General features: G+C 39.0%; 1 protein-coding gene across 3 annotated transcripts; it reads right to left on the bottom strand.

Annotated features, from left to right (window-relative positions):
* Nucleotides 1-961: 961 nt before the first annotated feature.
* On the bottom strand, nucleotides 962-18,874 carry rempA (intraflagellar transport protein rempA). Of its 3 annotated transcripts, XR_002546037.2 has the most exons (26): nucleotides 18,373-18,505; nucleotides 18,072-18,224; nucleotides 17,585-17,809; nucleotides 17,032-17,168; nucleotides 16,581-16,723; nucleotides 15,954-16,132; nucleotides 15,278-15,503; nucleotides 14,653-14,924; nucleotides 13,642-13,864; nucleotides 12,989-13,214; nucleotides 12,432-12,549; nucleotides 11,612-11,775; nucleotides 11,006-11,237; nucleotides 10,364-10,519; nucleotides 9,953-10,116; nucleotides 8,940-9,117; nucleotides 7,666-7,952; nucleotides 7,146-7,422; nucleotides 6,624-6,793; nucleotides 6,178-6,322; nucleotides 5,862-6,056; nucleotides 5,253-5,471; nucleotides 4,861-5,030; nucleotides 4,248-4,539; nucleotides 2,059-2,190; nucleotides 962-1,873 (listed from the first exon to the last, which is right to left on the bottom strand). XR_002546037.2 is itself a non-coding variant. In XM_022081293.2 (24 exons), exons 2-24 carry the CDS (start codon nucleotides 18,216-18,218, stop codon nucleotides 4,095-4,097), a joined length of 4,698 nt encoding a protein of 1,565 aa, XP_021936985.1. In that variant the 5' UTR covers nucleotides 18,219-18,224; nucleotides 18,533-18,874; the 3' UTR covers nucleotides 2,231-4,094. The 3 variants fall into 3 exon arrangements, 2 of the variants coding, with proteins under 2 accessions (XP_021936985.1, XP_021936984.1); XM_022081293.2 differs by lacking the exons at nucleotides 962-1,873; nucleotides 2,059-2,190; nucleotides 18,373-18,505 and adding an exon at nucleotides 18,533-18,874 and having other exon boundaries at nucleotides 2,231-4,539; XM_022081292.2 differs by lacking the exons at nucleotides 962-1,873; nucleotides 2,059-2,190 and having other exon boundaries at nucleotides 2,231-4,539.
* Between the last annotated feature and the right edge of the window lie 183 nt (nucleotides 18,875-19,057).

Raw genomic sequence — 19,057 nt, 5'->3', positions numbered from 1 at the left:
TTATTTAATTTTACCTGACAGAACTACGAACTGCAAAGTCTGACTTCTGGGGTGCATCACAGTGTAGTCTGGTAGAAGTTTACCAACGTTTCAGAGGTCCTTGCTGCCTCCATCATCGATCTGATGATGGAGGCGCTATAACCCATGAGACATACTCGCCGCCCTGAGAACCTCAAATCCTACAAAACATCGAAAGTTGGAGAAACATTCGTGGCAGTCGAATTCGGGAATTTTCTACGGGCGTCTCGAGCACTGATTTACCTAGCAAACCAACTCTGTACAGCAGAGTCCTCCGAAGAGTTTCTCAGCTGATACGCGACCAAATCTTCTCTAATATAATATTTCAACATTCATGTAGTAGCAGAGGGGCAGAAGAGAACAATGTAGCTACTATGATCCTATTTATTCTACATTTTCCTTGGTCCTTACTTGTTCCTTCCTGTTCCTGTTCCTATTTTCATGTTCCCCCACTCCCATGTCCTGGCTGTGGTGTCTCTAATTCTCCCTCTGGTTCCTTTGCAATCTGTCCTCAACTCTACTATCAACCCTCCATCCTCCTCACCCTCTGGTTCTGGTCAAGTATCGACCTTGTCCAGCCTGTTGCCACGACTTCATCCCCTTTTTCACATGCAGTTACCTCGTCATTAGAATGGAGGCAGTAAGCACCTCTTAAACATCCATCACAAGACTACACGGCACAACATCCAAGAAAGCAGTCATTCTCATGACTGCGATTTAATTAACGCCACTGTAAATATATAGGGCTACCTGCTGTGAATAACAGGATGATAATGGATTGGAAAGGAGTGGTCATGGTCTAATATAAGATACTAAATAGACACAAGATTAGCGGGACTGAGGAAAGCCACAAAATGCGTCAGTCAGAACGACAGCCTATTTCAAGGCCAAATTTGAACATGGAACATTCCAAATATGAAGCAGTGCTAACAACATGACCATGCAGCTTGTCCAGAAATGGATTTACAATAACACAAATCAGTTGCATTGCAGCTGACATTCTTGCCATCATGGCTGCTGCATAAGATGACTTCAATATAAACTCAAAGTCCTTTTCTAAAAACAATAAAACAACTACCAAGCTGTCTAAGATCATAAGAACAGAAACAAATTACATATATAAAATCAGATTTCTATGAAACATGATGCTTACTGCCCAATTGTACCTCCTTAATCCAGAAAATATTAAGACTTAAAATTCTGTATCACAGTTCCAGCTAACATAAAAAAATGGCAATCATATGCAACCGAAGTCCACATTTAAATGTATAACAATATTATCAATTTTAAAACATACCAAAATTAAAACAGCACACTCAGTTTAAAACAGTTTCTTACTATTAACATTCCTTGCCTATAAATAAAGTAATTAAAATCATCAAATGTAACACATTATAGTTTAACACAAGGTCTTCTATCAATGCCAGTTAAATGCTGGTATTTTTAATACCTTTATCACCAGATGATTTATTTATATTTATTAATAATTTATTAACTTGCACTTTCAGTATAGATGAAAGAATGACAGTAACAAATTGGAAAAAATGTGGAAGGAGGTGGTCATGACCTAATTTAAGGCATTGGGATGGAGGGACTGAGGAAAACCACAAGAAAACCTCAGCCAGGACAGCTGATCTCTGGGAAAAGATTTGAACCCAAGACTCCCGAATATGAAGCAGGAGAGCTAAACACTCAACTACAACATTCAGTACCATCAGATGATCTCACACTCATGCATACACACTCACACACAATCGCGCACACTCGCACACAAACTCGCACACACTCACACACAATGTAATCCACCGTCTTCCCAAGGTAGTGAATATATACCCCTGAGGATGGCTTGTTAGAGCTGAAACATGTCAGGTAATTGTTTTATTATCTGACTGAAATGCATCACATCTGATATTTTAATTAATTAATTTATACATGCTCTTACTTTCTTGTATCACGATCACGCCTCTAATGGACTGTACCACGAATACACAGAAATGAAAGTTCTTTGTCATTAATTCCTGTAGTTAAGGTGTTACTAACCTTCCTCGCCTCTGCATGCTTTACCAGGGCTCCATTTCTGAGGTGAGGGACACCTACGAAGTGGACTCAGCTACCTATTGACAGCGGCATTACAATGGTGGCCAGCACAGAGGACTGAGGAAAGGCCATGTGCTGTATGTGGGAAAGGAACGAAGGAAAATATAAAGACATGTAATGAAACATCACCTTTATATAATTTCATATTAAAATTATAACTACAGATGGACGGTATTGTAACAGCCTATTTTAAATATAACTTCATATTCAAAGCTTCATAACTACAGATGGACGGAATCGTAAGTCTGTTTTACACAGACATTTGTAATTACATTTTGTACCCAAAGAATTATATGAATGTGGAAAGAAATACTCATAAACAACTTACATTATGAAACATAAACATACTGAGATCAACAAGTTATAATAAAACATTGTATGCATATGTTTCTAATTTTGTACACGATTTAATAAATATGTAAATACACATTATTCTGCTCTACACAAGCAGATGATAGTTGTAAGCACAAAGAGACACTTCAACTTAAAAAAAGAAAAAGAAAAAAAGAAACCATCTCTCATGTTCTCTGCATCTGAATGACAAAACGGGGCAACCATCCCTTGTCCATCACATAAAACATACCAGCGTGTAATAATTTTAAGGTGTTTACTAGGTAATTCGTTCTTAGGTATGTAAAAAACATTATGAACATCTGCATGTGCAATTAAAGTATGAATAAACAGAAAAGGAACACTTACTCCTTAGGCAGGCCTTACTGTATCACTTACAGTGTGTGCAAAAATTTATAAAAGCTTTTGAGGTGTTAAAACAGAATTAAATTACTTTTGTGGTTACTATCCTTTTCAACTAACCCATAGGATACATAGATGTGAACACATTTTGTGCCTAACTGCAAATGTTATAAAAATGTGTGGCAAAAAACTTAACGTTTTCACTTCCATCTGTCACAGCTCAGCAGGAAATTAATGCAATCAACTTGGAAAATTTGTAGGACCAACTACTCACGCCCCTTTAAAAACACGAACATAAATAATAAAATTACGATGAATTTATAATTACTTTATTTGATTTATCTACGTGATGAATCCCTGAGGTTAAGTTTAGTCTATGATGCTGTTTTATGGTTTCTACATAAACTAACTTCTTCTTCTTCTATGGTTCTCCAGTCCGTGTTCGGTCCATGGCCTCCTCAATTCTCCTCTTCCATTTGGTCCTCTGTTAGGTCCGTCTGTCCGAGGCTTTAATCGAGGTTTCGAAACGTCTTCCTTTTTACGGTGTAAGGTTGTTAGCCTTGTGACCAACCTCCAACCTGGAGGACCAGGGTACCTGTCTTAGTCTGACCTCTCCCCCTCGACCAATCTGGCTAGGGAGGCCCTACCAGTAGCTATGCTACCGCCAGCATAGCTCTTGGAGTCACTGAAGTACTCAAGCCCCACCACCACGACAAGGTACATAAACTAACTACACCTGTCCATATTTGTTTCCCGCAATCATATCAACTTGTAATACTTTCCATGCTAGGCTTTATTTAACATATTTTCATAACAGTGTATAATATCTACTGTTAAAAGACCACAAAAAATTAGCTTCAGCCGCAACAGACAGTACGACTCATTTCTCAAATATAAAATAAACTGTAACCAGATGAGCCAGTGCTTTGAAACGATAAGTCACGAATGCCAAGGCAAGTGGAAGGGGTTGAAGGATCGTTGAGGTTAAAATAATGAATCTTCCCAAATATCATTCCTGCACGAACTTAAAAGTTATTTTTGATGACAAATACATAACTAAACAAGGCAACCATTACTATGGCAACACAACCTGAAACTGTGTATGATAATTAATTATTCAATGTTTAAACGTTTTGGACGGAAGAATGACAATACAATTTCCTCAGAAATCTTGTATGCCGAGATACTGCTCAAACAGGACATGAAAATACATTTATGTTATTGGTACAATAATAAGGTGACAGACTTCTTTGGTTGTAGACGGGTGATAACAATTTTGGTTAAAATTAGATTGCATAAGCCTGCCCATTCTTAAACAAATGTGTGGGAGAGTGTGGCTCTACTTCTAAAACTTCTTCTTCTTCTATGATCTCCACTTCTTCATCAAGCGGCTCATCCTGGTCTGTCACTCTCTCCTGCCTCACGGGTCCTGCTCTTACCTTATCTCCTGATCCAAACGAAGTCTTGAGATTCATGCCCAATTCGCGAGCCAGTCTGTCCAGTGTAGAGGAGGACAAGTAATAAGCTAGATTGACCCCCGGACCAGCCGTACGTCGGAATTCCTCTACCAACTGCTGGGCTCCTTGGAAGTCTCCGCCCGCCATCAGGCTGTCCACCATGAGAGCATAGACATCGCCGACCCTCACTCCTGCTGCATCCAAGTCACCAGAGTGCTGCAGCAATTGGCGACACTGAGCAAGAGCTGTCTCACGGTCACCTCGATCGGAAACCCTGCACACGAGCGGTACATCAAATTTTATTTCATAACTTTCTACATGAAAAAGCCGCAACGACACATGTAAATTTCACATTTTTTTATTGCGGTCATGTGATGACTGATGATAGCTGATAAGTGAAAAATATCAGAAAAACAAAGGCAGAACTCATAAAATGTACTTTCTTACTGCACATAGTTTCACCAAGATCAGTTCATCATTATGTCATTGTCATTAAAATATCAAACATCTTATAACCTTGGATGTTTATTCCAACTTAGACACGTAACTGAAAAAAAAAGTAGTTACCAACAGAATATTAATATAGAATTCTGACCTGCGTATATCAACAAATCTTTTGACTAGGACTGTGCGAGTGTTGAGATTGTCTAAGACTCTCTGGTGTTGCACTGGGTCACGAGGTGTCGTCACCTTCGCCAGACATCGGCCAGCTTCTGCAAGAGCACCTAGTGCTTTCTCGTAGCTCTGATATTCATCCACCTCCACCTAAAATTAACAAGATGGTACACAAAACACTTATAATTCTATCTGAAAACAATTTATAATTTACAATTACTATTACAGAAATTATTTCAAAAATAAAAACTAAGATTCAATTAAAGAAAACCCTGTTACTAAATCAGGGGTGCATCTTACAGTCAATGGTGTCTTTCAATGAAGGAAATCTACTGTAATGATTCCATGTAAAGTAAAAAAGAAGATATGTACCTGTGCACAGGCCACATAAAAATTTGCCAGAAGATCTGGAGCACGGCCTTTGGTGTAGAAAGCAACGATGTTCTTTAGTACTTCTGGTTGATTCTGCCAATCAAGAGACTGAAGGTAGTTGGCAGCCATGATGTAGATTTCACGTTGGCGTGATACATTCGCAAAAAAAATAATCTTCTCTGTGTCTCCCGATTTTAGCAATGCCTTCATTGCTGCAACCTGTCTCAAGGAAATTAAAAACAAATAAGACTAAACTGTCAGTGTCTGAGTTGTGACGCTATGTAAACTAGTACAAAGATAACAACATTTTGGAAGACTGACTTAACTGGTTCATAATTTCAACTGAGCAAAAATACTTTATAATTTAAATAATAAAATAAAATAATTTATAGTGCTGATGACGAGTACTCAAAACTGCCATAAACCAACTCGATTACTTAAAAACCTGCAAGACTGATATCCTATATAAGGGCATAAATTTACAGTTATAGGAAAGGTCGTATGAACACATAAATACACTTTCGTTCATACAAAATTTTCCAAATTAGGCAAAGCAGGGGAGAAGGTAACAACTCAAAATGGTAGATTCCATCCCTGAGGAAGACTTACCTTGTTACCAGCTTGTGTGAACTTCTTGGTGGCAAGATGGTAATTGCCCTGAGCCAGTGCACTTTCTGCCACTTTCTCTAAGACGCGTACCCGGGTTGCTTCATCTCCTTCTCCTTTGTTCATTGTCAGCTTCTCGGCTAGATCCTCCGTTACCGGTATATTGTGTTCAATGCACAAAGACAATGCCTCCACATACTGCCAAAAAAAGATGCAGATAAATATCAACAATCATCGTAACTTACGAAAAGCAATAACAAAAGGCGCTTTTCAACAAATCACGTTCCCCCACTGGTCTCAGTCTTGTCGAAGAACTTACCTGCTTCCCAACAGCAAGCAGATTGACTGCTTTGTCATATTGGCCATTCTCTACAAAGAAACGAGCACACTTCTGTATCAGGGCAGGGTCAGACGTTGAATTCAGGTCTACAGCGATAAACTGAAGAGCGCTGAACTGTTGATTCCTATAACAACACATGATAACGTTACTAAACACCTTTGTGCTAAAACTAGTTCCAAATGTTAATATGCATCTGTGGGAAACACGCCAGTCCATCTGAGCAGCGCTTTTTGAGAATACATTTTTATGACAGCACCAACAGAAGAATAATTTTGTATTGTTCATAGTTAAACTATAGACATCACTTCAATGAGTGGTATAACCAATGTGAACCATTATAAAAACAGCATAGACAGTTCAGAGAAGACAAAAATTTGTTTCTGCAACAAGGTGGAGATATCTGGAACCTTCTATAAACCACATACTTGAATGCTAGGTCCAGTGCTTTGTGCAGCATGCCAGCACGATGGTACAGAAGGACAGCTTTGTCTGGTTCAGGTTTGTCAGAGGACTCAAAGTACTGCGCTGCCTCAAGCTGTTCCCGGGGGCCGGCAAGCAACGCAAGGTTCCACACTTGCTCTTCCATTCCTTGTTCCTACCACACATACGGCAAAATTAAAGTCTTCTTCTAATTTTAAAAGACAGTCATTTTGAAATTCTGTACACAAAATTGCCTGAGGGGAAGAGACCGCTGGGGAGACCTAGACGTAGATGGGAGGATAATGTCAGGCGGGATCTATCGGAGGTAGGAGTTGAAGGAGATTGGATTTTGTTGGCCCAGGACAGGGTCCGGTGGAGAGTTTTGGTTAAGTCGGTGATGAACCTTCGGGTTCGGTAAGCCATCTAAGTTAGTTAGTTAGTAGACAAAATTATTGAACATACTTGATTTTAAAATAACCACAAAGTAACACCAAGGAAATAGCAATGCAGCACTTCACATAATCTACCTTGCAGATCCTGACAGCAGTTCCATAAGCTTGTGCCCTGGAGAAGAAATGTATAGCTTCACTAATCTTTCCCATTGCTTCATATTGGCGAGCCAGGTGATAACACGCTGCTCTATCACCGGTGGCACTGGCAATCTCTGAAGCTTGAGAAAGGTTCTGTTGAAAGCACAGTACTCGCACCAGTGAAAAGTGATCTTTGGCTTCTTTGTAATAATGAACAGCTCGGTCCATGTTACCAGTGCTTTCCATGTACTGACCCCACCACTTTACCAACTGCCTACAACAAATTTATTTATTTACTTACTTACTAAATTAATTTAAGGCCTCGTTGCTTCAGATTTGAGTACAAGGGTAAACTTAAATTAACTCGGTAATTTATTCTTAGTCTAGGTCACATACAAATTTCTGAACTAAAATTCTGAACAAAATATGTGATATGTATGCAAACATAGTAGAATAAGAACGTAATATGAAATGCTATCGAACCATTATACACTTTGCGATATTCTTCGATACTTACGGGTCTTTGGATTTGAGGACATACTGCTCGAGAGCTTGCTGGTCATCCAGCAACATACGTGGAACTTGGCCATGATGGACATCTGCTCTTTCATACATACGCGTTGCACCCATCAAATCACCTTTTGCCTCCAGGTGGCACGCATATTTGAAGTAAGTAGTACGAAGATGAATGCGGTCCTTTTCTTCGGCAATTTTCAAGGCCCTGTCCCACTCCCCACCAGACTGGTACATTTTGTTCAATAAGTCCCAACGCCCACAAGATGAATACAATCTCTCTGCATCCTCCTGTACACAATTATAAACAAAACATAGCGCATGATATTCTCAGTCACATTTTATTTGCCGACTTCATGTCAAACTTCCTATTCCTGAATGTGATGGTGTGATGAATGAGATGGTGTTTCCCGTGTGTTATTTCAATGTCTTCTTTCCATTAGGATAATACCATAAAATGGCGGTTTGGCATGTACGGTGTCATAAAGTAATAGTGAGATTGTGGGGTCCAAATATGCACAGACATAAGTGTTCATTGCCCCACTTAATGGTACCTGTACCTTGTCGTGGTGGTAGGGCTTAAGTACCTCAGTGACCCCAAGAGCTATGCTGGCGGTAGCATAGCTACTGGTAGGGCCTCCTTAGCCAGATTGGTCGAGGGGGAGAGATCAGACTAAGGCAGATACCCTGGTCCTCCAGGTTGGGGGTTGGTTGCAAGGCTAACAACCTTGCACCGTAAAAAGGAAATGTTTCGAAGCCTCGGACAGACGGACCTAACAGAGGACCGAATGGAAGAGGAGAATTGAGGAGGCCATGGACCGAATACGGACCGGATAGCCATAGAAGAAGAAGAAGATGAGTGTTCATTGACTTATAGAGCAAGAGTTAATATAATTTTTTCTTCCCATAAAATCTACAACAATAAAAAACAAACGAACAAATATACAAATTCAATTCAATTGTTTGTGCTTTGATTATTCCTCAAATAAACCCCAGTACTACATGAAGTAAATATTCTTTTTAATGCCTGAACTGGGCTCTTTTGAAGTACTCTCTTTAGGACAAATAAATGCATACTTCTCTCCTTACTGAGAGTGTCATAAGCAGTTTCTTGTACTTGTTGACAAATACCTGAGGTATTTAATCACTGTATTCTTGACACTCATAAATATAACGTGTATGACTAAACAACAAAATAAATAACGGCAAGATCTAGGTACAATTATTTATAATAAACATAAACACAACAACAAATCAGAAGAATTAAATATAACTCACAGTGAGCCCCAGCTGTACAGCAAGCATGGCTACCCTAGCATCCAGCTCCGGTTCGTTCATAGCTTCCCGTAAAGCCATCGCACCCCGTGCATGCTTCATATGTCCAAGGCACACAAATGCAACATCCAAACGTTTAGTCTTCACACACATGCGTGCCAAGCTTTCCCACACTGCCTCACTGCAATACAAGGTACATATTACATTTCCCTGATAGGGTACCTCAGTGACTCCAAGAGCTATGCTGGTGGTAGCATAGCTACTGGTAGGGCCTCCCTAGCCAGATTGATTGAGGGGGAGAGGTCAGACTTAAGATAGGTCCCCTGGTCCTCCAGGTTGGGGGTTGGTCGCAAGGCTAACAACCTTGCACCGTAAAAAGGAAGATGTTTCGTAACCTCCATCAAAGCCTCGGACAGACGGACCTAACAGAGGACCGAAGGAAGAGGAGAATTGAGGAGGCCGTGGACCGAATACGGACCGGAGAGCCATAGAAGAAGAAGAAGAAGAAGAAGAAGAAGAAGATAGGGTGGATAACCATAATTTATCTACTGTTTTGTATGGGTGTAAAACTTCATCTCTCAACTTAAAGAAAAGCACAGATTGAGGATGTTTGAGAGCAAAGTCATGAGAAAAATATTTGGATTCAAGAAGGAAGTCACATTATTCTTTTGAAGACAGTATCAAGGTGATAAAATCGAGGAGGATAAAATGGGTAGGGGAGAGATGAAAAAATCACACAAAGATGAAGAAGAAAAAACAAAGCTCTAATCTGAGTTGAAAAGACATCATAGTCATTTGAAGTCTATAAGATCTTAAGAATCACGTTTTCAAAATCCTGTTGGGGGACAATTCAGGAAATATATAAGAATATCAGTGTCTTTCATACTACAAGTTGCTTTTTATTTACTTGAAAAATATAATAACTATGTAAAACTATACTAGATAAATGCACATAAAACTACCCGTGTGTAACATGGACTAATAATCTTAAACATTTCTTAAATCTCAAGACTCACCTGCTTATAGTCTTGATAGCTCTGAAAGCTTCATCCATATTGCCAACACTTAAATTGTAGCTGAAGTCGAGGACAGCATCACGAGTTTGTTTATCACAGTTCTGTAATCCTTCAAAATCTTTCATTATGAATCTCTCCACCATTCCAGATGATGACTTGCCAGTCTGAAAAAATCAAAAGGGGATGTAATTCATCTCATACGTCAATAATAGCTGATAAAAACTTGAGTCCAGCTGAACGAAAGACACAATTTTGAATCAGACATGAGTGATGATGGTTCTTGTGAACACAGTAATGAACTATTAGGTGTCATAAATATGGGTAAATTTCTTTTCCATCTGAGCAACAATAATCTTCTCAGAAGGCATTCATTCTGAATACAGTTTACTTTTCCTTCCTGTATTTTCTTACCTGTTGCTGAGAGTGTTTGCGCAGTAAGAGATAGTATGGAATATGTACAGCAAGAAGGTGGGAGTGTTTCCCAGACTGCAGAGGGGTCACATCCTGAAGTAGCAAATGCTCAGAGTCCGGTGTTGCAAAAAAAGTCACTAGCACAACCTCAGCTTCCTGTAAATGAACAAACCATAAAAATGCTAAAATAAAGAACAGTATAGGATATACTATTTAAAATAAAACCCAATAAAAATCATGTATTATGGCACAAACATAAAATCAGAAGCAGAAACACTGTTGAATAGATTCTCTGAACTTTCCTAGTGACACCCAAGTCAAGTCAACCTACTACATGACACGAGCTGTTAAAAATGTTCATAAGTAAAAAACAAATTTAAAAAAAAGTTTTTAAATACTGTTAAAATTTAAATTTTGAAATACAGAAATTTATAGCAATGTTTAAGTTGAAGATTTCTGTCTTCTGGGTTGTTGCGCTGTATTCATCGCCCTGATGACGGAGGCAGTGCGACCTCTGAAACGTTAGTAAACATCGACCAGACTACACAGCGCAACAAAACCTAAAATCTTACAATGTTTAAGTTCTTTAAAGTTTAAAAATGTGGGTGTAAGCACAACCCTAAATGTTTCCCCTGTGCTGACCTTGCTCTCCTTATCAGAGTTAGATGCTGCGGGCATTGTCATGGTAGAAGACGAAGCCCTTCTAGAGGAAGACGTTCCAGGACTCGGCTCAGGTAGAGGCACGCTCATTTTACTCTTTCCTGACTTTGGCAGAAGCTTTGCTTCACACACGAGAAGTCTCGGCTCATCTTCATCCCACACGTGTGACAACACAAAGCGACCAGACACCTCTTGTGATGTCCCAGTTGAGATTCTGTGAAACAGTTTCATCTCAAGAGGAACGTGCAGAAGTGCAGACAAATTTATCAGAGTTGAAACTGTGGTTTTCTGGGTTGTGACACCATCTAGTCAGGTTAAACAAATGATATTGACATTTATGTCTCATGCATAAAATTTTTTTAAGGTATAATTCTTTTGTAGGCAGACCTTACGCTGGTGTGGGAGGAGTTTCCGCTGGTAGTACATCCACTTTACTAGTACCACAATTTAAAAATAACAAATTTCCAAAATAGTTAACTCAATGAAAAATCGATATAACATGCAGTGCATGGCAACCCATGTTAATGGGTTAAACACTAGAAACTATAGTTGTGCATAAGCCATAAATCTGTTTGCATAACGACATACTGTTCAAGTGCTGAACTGGGTGTCAACTGCTCTTGATCTACCAGATAATTTTCTGTATCCCCATCATCATGAATGTCTAGCTTTCCTGTTGCCAGGTTGAAGTACCGCAGACTGTCAGACTCGACGTCCCATATAAATAATTTTGGATCAGGTAAGAAATTTGACTGTGGATAAAGTGAGAACATATTAAACATGATTTCATTCCACTTTCTGGCCAGAGTCTGGCATATTAACTCTTACATACTAACGCAGTATTTGGTACACACATACACACTAGATATAGATAGATAGTTCCTGTAACTCCTAAGTGGAGCGTAGGGCCTTCTTTCGGAGGTTTCATAGTCTTTAAAGCGTGCATTTAAGAGTAATGACTAGCCCACTGACTCTGCATAAATTCTACTCACTCCTGATTTGACTGCCAGAGCCATCTAGCAGTGAATCAGGAGAGATTTGGGTGAGAAATGGCCGCCGAATTTTGCTTACGAAACATCTCGTATCATGCTCGCAAGGTTCTTTTACATGCCGTAAATCTACGACATGGGATCGCCGGCTTTATTTCCCCTCCGAAGGAAGTTGTGCTACGAATTTTTATCGCCCTTAAAAATCCATCGACCTCAGCCGGGATTGTACCCGCGAAGCTTGGGTCCAGTGGCGAGCACGCTAACCTCTAGTCCACCGAGGGCAACACACTACATATAACCAGCTTTCTAAAAACCAGTGCTATTCCCAATGCCTCTGTCAGAAACTGAACAACAGCCATCGTGTAGCTTATAAACACTTACTTTACTAAATGAGGTACCTTAACTGGTGATCTTTGTACCTTAGCAATTGTTAAAGAGACTTTGGTTCCACTGCTGTTGCATGTCGCAGCAATAATCTCTCCAAAATCATCTACAGCATCTTCAAGATTTTTTGGATTTGAGTGATGTTTAGCTTCCCTATAACACAACATAAAATCAGCCACTTTGGAGGTGCCAGTTTGAATCTACAGACATCATCAATGAGGCCGTTATAGCATCATTGATGATGTCTGAGCACAAATGATTATAGCACTGTGATTTATTCCATGCCTCATTGATGGCAGAAGTCGTCGTGGATTATGTTAAGCAGGCGTCCACAATATATTGCGGCAAATAATTTTTATTGATGTTGTGTCTGTAGCGCGTATTAATCACACATATGCAACTTCTGCGTTCCACCTCAGAGATAAATAGGAAGGAGAGAGAAAAAAGAAGATGGAAGGAGGAAAGAAAGAATGTGTGGAAACAATGGGATCTGGAGGTAAAGAACTTGATAGTTCGCCTAGTTTCAATGGTTGATAGTGAGAGACATTACGATAATATTTCTTTAAAATTTAAACAGTTCTCATTATCATACCTGCGTGAAAGGTTCCATATCTTTATCCAGCCTGCAGCAGTGGCTACTGTAAGAAATGACCCACAAAGTTGCATGCCAATTGGTTGACCCTCAGTATCATTAGTAGTAAGCATCTGCTTTATGGTACCCTGAAATGTCCGCACTTGGATTGCAGTCTGTTCTCCTTCGAGGATTAAAAGACTCTGCTCGTGTATAAGCGCAGATTCAACTTCACAGGAAAATGAACCTACACAAATATTTATATCATGATTACAATCAATGCACTTAATTTTTGGAAATCATGCAGAATAAATAAATGATGACAAGGAGAAATAATGGTCACTGAAAAGGAATTAGTAGTAGCCTATGTTACAGCAATGTTCCAGATTTTTAATGGGTGGCAACATTAGGAACAGTTTAAAAAATTTTGCAGCATATCAAAAACATGTGTGGCAAGACATTTATCAAACAAGGGACAGACAATAAAGAGTATAATACAAAACTTCAGTCAGAAAATCTGAAGTGAAGTAAGTGACGGTAACTGTGAACATGGTAATCAACATTCAACCTTTGGGTTCCATCCAAGACAGGAAATTTCTTAACTAGATCAGCGATTCTCGGGTTCCCATTACGAGTTCCATTCCATGGCATTATGTGATATAAATGATACATACCTACAGTTTTGCTGGTAATTCTAGTATCATCACCAAGTCCTTCAGTAATCAGTTGATACACAACAAATGTCTTGCTGCTCCATAAGGCAACATGATCAGTGGTTACAGCAACTCCCTTCACTTGTAGGTCGGTATTTAGCTCAAGAGTATGGCAAGACCCTCTGTTTTCCTTCGATTCCACTTCAACCACCAGCTGACTTGGAGACACTTGCACAGCAGAAACCTGGATAATAGCGACAGAACAATTTAATTAGTTCATTTATTTATCACTCAAATCTATTAAACATTATAGTTGAATGGTGTTGCCTCTCATTTTGGGGGTACCAGGTTCAGATGCTAGCCTAAAGGTCAGCTAATCTCAGCAACATTTACTAATTTTAACCCATCAATGTGGAGCGTTGGGCACTGACTGTTAACACTTGTCCCATCCGCTGCTGAAGTGTGAAGAGCCCGATGCACACAGATGACAACTCATGCTTTGTGCTTCCATCTCACAGAAAAGTCTTTGAACTACACAAATTCTACTTATATAGTCTCTGATATGGAAGTACAAGCTTTCAGTTGATATATACATATATTGGCATAATATATTTATTTCGTATTGAGTAAATGAACATGGAAATTTTCAGATTTCAAACGGTAGGACTAGTGAAGTGTACACACTACCAGAGAAAACTACACCAATAGCAGGACATGGTCTAGTATTTAAATATATAAACCCCCCTGCCCCCCAGGTAACAGTCTGTGTGTGTTTCTTTTTAAAGTTTAAGATTGTTTATTACTGATTAATGTTGAAGTTGTAACCAGGTACATGAATTTACTTGGTATTCTGAACTGCGCAGAATTATTTGTAAAGACCTGATAGCTACACAAAACACAGTTTGATAGCATCAAGAAGAAGACACACAGTTAATTTCCTCTCTTGTGACTGCATTACCAGTGACTACGTGAACCCTCTCTTCTGCACCACCTTCACCTGACATACCAGAACAGAATTTACGTCACACTCACCAACTTGCCATAATGTGCGCAGAGCTCCTGCTCGCGCAACACAAATACGGAAGTGATGGTATTAACAGCCAAAAGTGGATGAGATTGACTCCATGTAACGTGTTTCACCGCCCCACGTACGTTGCAAGGAAGTTCTCGCAGCCAGTTTTGGGCTGGATCTGTTGATGTAGAAAATCCACTTCTTCCTTCCTGAAGAACATCTCCACCAGTATCTCCGACAAGAAATCGCCACATGACAATGGTACCAACATTTGTGCCTGCTGATAATATACCTATTTACAACAAAACATGTAATAAGTTTAGTCAAAAAATAGGTCATTAAATGAAGATTAAAATGTTAACTAACTCCATTGATCACTGGAGTTAGTGTAGTTAGAATTTCAAGTCTCTGTATATTAACGATTACTCTAGCAATTATGGATATTTATCTATTAATGCCTTTTCTATAAGTGTGTGTCTAGGTCCGACCAACAATCATGTTGCCATAATCAAATTTCTCATTTTGATCCATTTGGATTGATTAATTAATCAATAATCGAAACAGAAACATCAAATGATTCAACATTAAAAAACAGACTAGTGTTTCCACATGTTCATGAGTAAAAGTGCGGACAGAAAGACGTGCCTTTTTGTGAACAGAAGGACAGACTCGTGAAGACTTCGGTAGGCAAATTAGAAGCTCCAGCAGATGAATCAGAGATGGAAGGGTTGACGGGTTCAGCATCCAGCAAATAACTCTCGCCTGTGTCCAGATCCCAGAAGCGAACAGACAGATCTCCGGTAATTACAGCCAACAATCCAGGGCCTGCCCAAACCACTGACGCATCCTGTGATCGTCCACTCAGCTTAACCTGTAAGAACAGTTGATGACTCAATGTTACCAGCAATGATCTCAAACATGTTGAAATCTAAAAAAATGTTAAATACTGGGCCCCTATAAGTAGGAGGTAAACCTTCCAGTCCTATCACCATATTCACCACAATGTCCATATCATTTGGAGTAAACAGGACAACTAAATGAGACAAAATGTTTATGGTTTATGACACACATTTGATGATTAAATTTCCATATCATAATTTTCATATTTCAAATACTTCCCCTTATATTACCAGGCTGTTGATACAGCACATAAATAATAAAGAATTGAATTGAATAAAGGCAAAGTGATTTTCTTATAGTTTACCTATGGTTTCAGCATCTTAGACTATAGAGTGTCAAATGAGATGATGTGACTGAACCTAGGCCTACCTAAAGAGAAGTTGGCATCTAACTACGTAACTATTAACTCAGCAGTTTTCACCTTCATGAGTTCAATGAGCTGTCCACTGGGGTTCACCTGGAACTGACCAACATTAAGATCCTCTGTCATCACAATTAAATTATCCTTGTGCTCATGATACAGAAGCTTCTTCAGTAGGGCGCCCTCCGTATTCAACACTTCTGTACATGTTCCTTCTTCCGTGCAGTAGAACAAAGTACCTGAAAGGTAATGGCATACTGAAAATAAAATCTCTATTTATGAATACACTGCAGACTTTTTATAGAATCAAAACGCTCATTACCACATCACATAAGAAGGAGCTTCATCAAATATCATTAAGGTCATGAAATCAAGGGGAATGAGATAGCAGTGGGGCATGCAGTACACATGAGAAATAGATCCAAAATTATGGTTGGGAAAGCTGGAGGGAAGTGACCACTTAGAAGACCTAGGAATAAATGGAAGACAATATGAAAAAAGATGTGAAAGAAATATGGTGTAAACGTGTGGAATATATTCAGCTGTCTCAGAATAGCATCCAAGGGCTCAGTCTTGTTAACTTGGTAATAAACTTTTGGGTTCCATTCAGGGAACTAGACTAGGTAAGTGACTATGAGCTTCTCAAGAAGGGCTGTCGTTCCAACTTGAGCACAAAATGTCTCTCACCTGATATGGCACCCATGTAGAAACAGAGGTTGTCTCCTTGCCCTGGGTGCAGGGAGAACCTCTGGCCTGCCGTTCGAGGACGCCATCCACTGAAGAGATCTAGCGCCCTTTCATCTCCAGCCACAGCCGCTTTTGCCAGTCCACTGACACAAAGAAGCAAACATTATAAACTAATTTTTAATTACTATAGCAATCACAACTTGCCTGTTGTTTTGTATGGGTGCGAAACATGGTCTCTCACTCAGAAGGAGGAACACAGATTGCAGGTGTTTGAGAATAGGGTGAATATGAAGCTGACCACCCCCACCTCCATCTGCTGACAATGTGGACAAGCTCACAAAAGGTCACCTCCTTTCCAGTTCTCTCTTCGGACGGAATAATGGGGTATGCGCTATTCATACACAACCCAGCAGCAAGAACCAAATGAGCAATAGGATGTATTATTACTTACTTTATGTCCAACCCATGTGACATGTGCTTTGGATTCCGTCGAAATGCAATGTGCGTTAGTGGATCTTTCAGTTCATGGTGGAAGACTGTCAGGATGTGACCACGAGAATCTACCTTCAAACCAACAAGAGATCCAGCCTACAGGAGAAACAACAGAGTTTATACACACAAGAAACCAATTTTTCTCTGTGACACGTGCGCCTTTTTTATGTATCTCCTATCTGAAACATGGTTTGAACCGACGCAAACTAACTGGGTTTTAAATAATACAGATACATCAAATGGTACAGGATGGATAATCCATGTCAAATAACTTGTACTTAAACAATGCGACTAAATGATTCTAATGCACACATAAGAGAAACTTCATATACAATACAGTTAGTAAAAAACTTCTCATATTTATTTCAGAGGAAGAACAAGAATAACAATAGAAATCTGATCAACAATAAGAATAAAATAGACATTGACCTCTGCGCCTATTACTGAAAAATGCGAATGACATACAGATATGAAGAATAACTAAGAACTTTGATCTGTAATACAGTACATACCGTATCTCCCGAAACAAGGCGTCCACCAAGAGTACTCCACTGCAGGATTGTGATTGGTGCCTGATGAACAGACTGCACTGATATAAACTCTGGGTCCCCTGCCCACGCTTGTAAGTCACCATTTTCCCAGCCCGTTACAAGAAGCTTCTTTGTCGGGTGCCATGCTAGCGCAGTGACCTGGGCTACTGCATGCTGAGGCCAGACTACGTCTGGCAGAGGATCTCCCTGGATTAATAATGAACCAATAAACCTGTTGGTGGTGTCTGTTTAACTGGTGGTTTCTTCTTTGAAACTATTAAACTCATTTCAATTATATCTGATAATGGGATTCAATGTTAAAAAATGCTAAATTATTATAATTTTCGTCCATGTTAGTACACCATAACCCTATAACTGTTACATTCATCATCCTACATTCGATGCTACACAGGTTGACCTGACAACATTGCTGAAAAATGTATTAATAAATAAAACAATATATCAATACCAATTCATCATAAATGGTGACAAAGCCACCTCTTTCTTGACTGTAGGATGAAACTGCTAGTAGAGGATGCTGTTCATGCCATTCAATGTTGATATTAATACATCCTGGATCTGGGCTCTGAACCTTTGAGTCGAAATACAAAGACATTCTTGCCTATACAACAAAAAACTATGATCAACAGGTTATTAATAACTCCTAGACCTATATGAATTCGAACTTTATTTTCGTTAATGGGATTCTTAAGCTTACTACAAGCATTTGAAAACTTGTTAATTTTATTAACACATAACCTTACACTTACATAAACACGCAGCATCTGCAGGTAAATGTAACGTAATTGATAATATTAAAATGCATATATAATTATGCATCATATGATCTGAATTATAAACATGACTGAAATTTGTTTTAATAAAGTACGATTACAAACGTAAACAAATGAATCATACAAAATTACGTACACCAAAAATTCAGCCCAGATCCGTTAAAATGCTTCTTAATATATCACAACTGTGTTTCTTAAAGAATACACTGAAGTGGAGAGAGACAAACTCATTTTACTACAATAAGGATATAACATTAATGAAATCATACAACCACCAGATACTAGCAATACAATCCTATCAAGTACGCAACTCATCTTACAACTTGTCAAGCAAATAGTACCCAACAAACAAAAATACGAATTCTTTAGAATTAATTATAATATTTATCCCGGATTACTAATAACTCAATTAAAGCTTGTATTTATTATGCTTCATGTCCGTAATTAAATAATTCTTCATATATACAATATAACAGTTTTAATGAAATGGTTTCAAAGTATGTAAAAGGGCAGCCCTGGCGTTTGACATGGAATTTGGTTGATAGTTACAAAGAATTCCAGCAGATGGCAAAAGAATAAGCATTTGTCCTGCCATCTGCGCGGCTTACAGAAGAAATGGGATGTAACGCCTTGGGCTCGTTTGCATCAGCGCAGAGTAGAT

The sequence above is a fragment of the Zootermopsis nevadensis genome, unplaced genomic scaffold, assembly GCF_977971745.1.
Source record: "Zootermopsis nevadensis isolate Lab colony 2312 unplaced genomic scaffold, Znev_1.0 Znev_ptg000003l, whole genome shotgun sequence".
Classification (NCBI taxonomy): domain Eukaryota; kingdom Metazoa; phylum Arthropoda; class Insecta; order Blattodea; family Termopsidae; genus Zootermopsis; species Zootermopsis nevadensis.
The sequence above is the reverse complement of the archived record's forward strand: the minus strand, read 5'-3'. Positions and strand labels throughout refer to the sequence as shown.

Coding starts and splice junctions, on each gene's coding strand:
- rempA (XM_022081292.2), bottom strand. Junction 6,323..6,623: donor GCACTGGACCTAGCATTCAA/GTATGTGGTTTA, acceptor GTGTTGTTATAG/GAATCAACAGTTCAGCGCTC. Junction 4,540..4,860: donor AGATTTGTTGATATACGCAG/GTCAGAATTCTA, acceptor GCTCGTGTGCAG/GGTTTCCGATCGAGGTGACC.